The 5672-nt window shown below is 38.2% G+C and overlaps 1 protein-coding gene across 2 annotated transcripts in view; it reads right to left on the minus strand.

The window, feature by feature from the left end:
• Positions 1-5672, minus strand: part of LOC108756561 (lachesin-like) — a 48939-nt gene that overhangs the window by 8371 nt on the left and 34896 nt on the right. For both annotated transcript variants that reach the window (XM_018500455.1, XM_018500456.1), the window contains one exon: positions 4031-4152. In XM_018500455.1, coding sequence (XP_018355957.1) covers positions 4031-4152 — 122 coding nt within the window. The remainder of the gene's footprint in view (positions 1-4030; positions 4153-5672) is intronic.

The raw sequence follows: 5672 nt of genomic DNA on the forward strand, positions 1-5672 counted from the left end.
GAACCATAATTACAGCCATAATTACAGAAATGGATAACTGATTACGAATAGCGATAAAAATTGTAAGACACGATGCGCTATTAATTTTTTTAGCTTTACACGACACGGCGCTCGGAAATAGTTTATACGCACTTTTCGATCTATTGAGCAAACTATTGGGAAACCGATAACAATTAACGATAACAATTAACGATTGTACTTTACGGTTGGTCTAGAAATTAATATAAATAAACTAAGTCAATTAAGTAATTAAGAAACGTGTGTATTAAACAGACGATATGTATAACTTTCGAGACTTCCATGGCTATTAGATCTTCTTAAAAAGAACAGCGATAGCAAAGAATGCGATAAAGATAAGTAACGTACAAGATACGTATACATGCATGCGGAAGGAGAGGTTTTTGCTCTTTCTCACGTGGGAAAAGAGATGGTTGCATTTTGCATAAGGGGAGAAGTGGAAGGAGATTGAGTCTCGAATGGCGCGAACTCTTCATTAGCACTGTGTCGAGCTGATGGTTAAAAAGCGTCGCGGTGCTTGCGAAAGGCGCTTATCGGTATTCATACCGAGACGCTGGAGCTGCACTCTCAAATTCCGCTCAGGTTTACGTTGCTACAACCCCTTCTCTTTCGAGCTTGCCAGCCCCCCCTTCTCTTTCCCGCAGGGCACGGATCGGTGGCACTCGATCTGTCATATTTCAGATGGCGGTGAAGTCACAATGAGCGAGATAAAGGGGCTTTTAAACTACGAACGAAAGCTCGTGTCGCTGCGTGATTTTCGATCGTGGAAGATTAAAGATGATAATGTAACGCGCGTAAGAGTGAAGCGCAGGGTGTTTACCCGTTGGGGAGCAAAGCTTTTGTAGCGACGACTCACTCGCCGGGATCTATACGAGTATATTATATCTCCGTGCGATCCATCGCGGATCAGGAGCAATCGGCCAGGTGTCCTCATAGACATCCGATATGTCTGAAGCAACGCGACATGATCTACGTGACATTACATCTCGGGGTATTGCATTTACGGTGGGTATTACGCGGTATTCAGTTACTAAGTTTAGTATTCGGAGATATCCGTACGTGGTACACAATTAAGATTTCACGTTTCTAAATTCACTCGTATAACTCGTATCGGCACACGTACGTAATACTTCCGCAGCGGGAAGAATTATTTCCGAAATAGGACATTTGATATTTTTCTACACCTCGTGTAAAGAGCCTTTACCTCTCTCAATTAATTTGAAATACATCACCGACGTAACACTATGCGAGTCTAATTACAAGGCTTGAATTTCCTGCGGAGAGATATAGCATCGGAGGCTTCAGATACGGCTGCACCGATCATTACACGGGACTGCGGTAAAGGGTTAAATTTCTGAGATTAGATGTTACCGGATGCACGAGACGCGGTTACGTGTAACGCAACGACGAGTTTCGAGCCAGCTGCCGAATTAAACAGCGATTCAATGCAGGTATTTTGATGCGGGAACAGGCGCGCGTATTTTAGAAAAACGCGTATTTCGTTTCCTACTAATCACAAAATAATATATATATATATATATATACCTCTCTCTTTCCTCCGTTTAGAAAAGTATAATGTGCACTTTGCAGAAAGAAGTAAAAAATAAAGTCACGTAAAAAATGTATATTGTACGTGATTAAACAGAAGGAAGAAAGACAAAAAAAAAAAAAGAAAAAGAAAAAGAGGAAGCAAAAAGATAATATTTTGCATGCGCGCACGCGAGGTTTCTCTCTGTGCCAACAATGCATCCAAACGAGATAGGAAGGGAAACAAAAAGGTAAATGTTATTACAGTAACTGATCGGAAATTGAACGAAGTTGAGATTGAAGCTTCTGACTTTGCACGAAGGTACAAGTATCGTGATTACATATACGAGTATGTATAAAAAAAATGCATGTAGGAAGATGTATGGAGAGTCATGAAAGATTTCTTTCCACAATTTCGTAATTACTAAAACATGACAATTGGACGTCAGACAAGTTCTAAAATATTGTTCAAGAGTCTCGCATAACTTCCTTCTAAGACTGAAATCTTCTGAAATCTTTTTCCATCATTATTTATTACAGCTAGAACGGCAGAACTTTATTCGCGTGATAATTTTGAGTTTACATAAATTACAATTCAACGCTATTAATTGCAAAATTACGCCTATTCTTTGCACGGTTTCCCCATCTGATCGCCGTCTGGCTGAGGTACACGAGGTGCGTATATAAACGGTGTAGCAAAGTCAGCGCAAATTGTACGGGAAAAAGGAGAGCGGGAAAAATCAGGGCTATTCAGCGTCGCTATATTAGCAGATCTGATTTATGCCCTTTCTTCCGTCGTTCCCTTTCTCTTTCCAGCGGGGAAGAGAGGGAGAGAAGAGCCCTTCGGCACAGCCGTGAGCGACAAGACGGTGTGGCGAGAGCATCTCCACGAACATCCTCCAACGGCGTTAGAAGCGCGATAGAAACGATTGTCGCGATCCGAGCACGCAATCAAAACTTGGACTTCTTCTTGAAAGTGAATTACTCGCGACCAGGGTCCGTCCCAGAAGAGATTCCCTGGATTCTGGCGCGTACACACAACCGAACGCTTCCTTCCGCAAACTCCCGTATACAAGTCAGTGATTGTAAATACACGAAGAGCGAGTGTTTCCGCGAGTGAAATCGTTGCATTGTTGACACGGGGCGACAATTGGGAAAAACAAGCGACCTGTCGATACACAGCGGTTAAATTGCTAACAATAATTGATAACGGTCAGTAAAATAAACGTACAAATATACGAGTATATTCTCGCTTCAAAACGTGGTAAATCGAATCAATCCTATTTGGAGGTGAAGTCGCCAGCGAGAAAAATTTTCAGATGGTTCTCAAATAATCAACGATTGAAAGTATGTCGAAGGGGCGCTTTTTCGCGAGTGAAATCAAAGTTTGGCAGAGTAAATAGGTAAGAAATTGGAATTATTCAGCCAATTGATAGGTGTGCTTTAAATCTTAATTTCAGACTTGATCGCAAAAGTATTTAAAGATGAAAGTTAAGACGGCGAGATAATAAATAGTATTAAGAAAAAAATCAATCCTAAACTTGCCATTAAAATTGCCGTTTAACGTTTAATTTATTTCCCGTTTTCCATTTATTTACGTATTTGTAAAATTGAATTTGAAAAGGCACGGAAGGCGAGTTTCGATGAGATTTCCGTTTCAAACAATCTTTTAACATCCGGTCTTCACGTATCTGTAATCATTGTAAAAATATTGCGAATAGAGAAAACCGCATGGTAAGATCGATCGAAATAGATAGTTTTGCTGATACGAAAATAGTGTTCTTTCTTGCCTCGATACGTTCTTCCGGTTTTGTCTTTTTGTCCATTGGAAGATGCTGCGAATACTCGACGGTTTCGCCTGATTTACATTGTTTCGCTATGGAGATCCAAGGTAAACATCTTGACATTTGTAGCGTCGCTCGCGGCTCCTCCCTTAGGAGTTCAAGAAACGACAATCGAAAAAGTCGATGGGTCGTACACATCTGACATTTTTACGAGAGCCAAGTTATATCTCGTGTATTTCAAAACGGCATGGGATACATAATTTTTATGGTGTAGTATATGTATATAAAATAGGTATGAAATAACTGACTATCGATTTCGCTTACCGTCGATATTGCTTATTTTATTCTGGCTTATTAGAGATCATTAATATTACTGCTCTCATTATTCCTCTTTTGTGTTGCAGGATTAGCGTCTGTTTACCATACATTGATAGCGCATTGCTTGATAATTCAGCTTCATTTTCGAATGACCATCGCTCGAAATAACATGTTCTAATAATAATCGCTTAATAATCGAGCGGTGGAATAATACAGTTCCAGATGGTTACGTCGCAATTACTCGACAATACAATCCGTCTAAGCTGCGTCCGATATATTAAGCGAAAATACGATCTAGGCCACACTACTTACTATTTCGAGCGGTGGCCCTAATCGACTAGCTAATTACAACATGCGCACGAGAGCAACGCGAGTACATTTACCTTGTAAGACTGGAGATGATTAACGACGCAGGTGAAGGAGACGTCGCGACCTTGAGTGACCGTGTGATTTTCTAAGAGCGCCAGAAATTCGGGCAGGACCTCGGACTTGGGCGGCGTTTGTCCTGAATTTTGCAATTAGCGATTATGCGCCAGCGATTACGGCTAAAACGATCAGCAAAGTTAATCCCTAATTAGCCTACCACGCGGCCAACTTGCCGTCGATACGAATATGATGTATGGACGGCGTATTAGAGAAATTTCGGATCCTCCAATACAAGAATGCCCATCATCTTTTTTGCGTCGCACGGATAAGAAATTAATTTAGATTTAGATCGCCGCATGTTATTTATGCATGTAACGAGAGGTCGGTCAACCATGTCGTCGTGCGATAATCATAATTCTTTCTTACGGATAGCATTTATGGAATTATATCACTGATGTCCTGTATGATCCGTAACTTTGAAAACGCCAACTTCTGATGAAAATTAATTTTTAAAGGAGGTGCATATATTTTCTTTATATGTATATATTTGTATAGATAAAAATTGACTTGTATTTCTCGATTTATTCCAAACGAATAATATATATTTGACTGTAACGTTTCATAAGCCTTTACTGAGAGAAAAGTTTTTGTGACTATAATTATGATAATTATATTATTATTGCTATAATGTTAGTAGTAATAAATATATGTAAGTTTTATCAATACATATATCTATTTGAAACCGAAAATGACTATAAAATATAATTATTATTGCCACAAAAACGATGCAGTTACTATAATTCAATTATAATTTATATCCATTTTTTGAGTCGGTAATATTTTATATATCAATTATTACAGCAATAATAAACGTAATTATGATAATATGTATGTACTCTATTGGAAAAAAATGTGTCGAATTTAACACATATCACTATTCAAATTTTTGGGTTAATTAAACAGCACAAGATGAATATGTTAGAAGGCACACAAATATTGTATTTATTATGTAAAATAATAAATACAAAAAAGATAACATCGACACAGTTTGTGAAAAACCAGAAGCATATTTTTTTCAGAAAATTCAACATTTATGATGTATTAAATTAACACGTATTTCATTCGTTTGTCTTAGAATTTACGTTTTAAAATACATTATTTTTACTTGTTCACTTACTCATAAATTATGTACCACTTTAACAAGCGTTTAAGAAGCGTTGAATATAAATTTCACACAAAAAATCTTTAAGTAGCATAATTACATTATGTTAAATTAACACTCCAATGTTAAAAAATTCAACACAAAGTGTTAATACAGAATGGACCGCTCCTAATACAAATACACAATTTTTTTTACTGTGAGTTATAGTCATAAAAACAGCAAAAAACTTTTCTCTCAGTGCTTAATATACATTCTATTTTATTATCGTATGAATCTTCTGGAACGATTTTTGTTCGTATTTTACTATGCAACACGCAGGGACAGTCAGTGCCCCGTATAATGGGGGTGTTGATTAATCGCGTCGAACCGTTATATGGACCCCATATAACCTTCTCACATCACGATAGTCACCCCTCGCGTTCTCGCGTGGGGGATGCCAATTCGATATGACGTTACGTTTTACACAGGGAGATCGTGCGTTGATCATCCCCCGCAAT

The sequence above is a fragment of the Trachymyrmex septentrionalis genome, unplaced genomic scaffold (assembly GCF_001594115.1).
Source record: "Trachymyrmex septentrionalis isolate Tsep2-gDNA-1 unplaced genomic scaffold, Tsep1.0 scaffold128, whole genome shotgun sequence".
In the NCBI taxonomy this organism is placed as follows: domain Eukaryota; kingdom Metazoa; phylum Arthropoda; class Insecta; order Hymenoptera; family Formicidae; genus Trachymyrmex; species Trachymyrmex septentrionalis.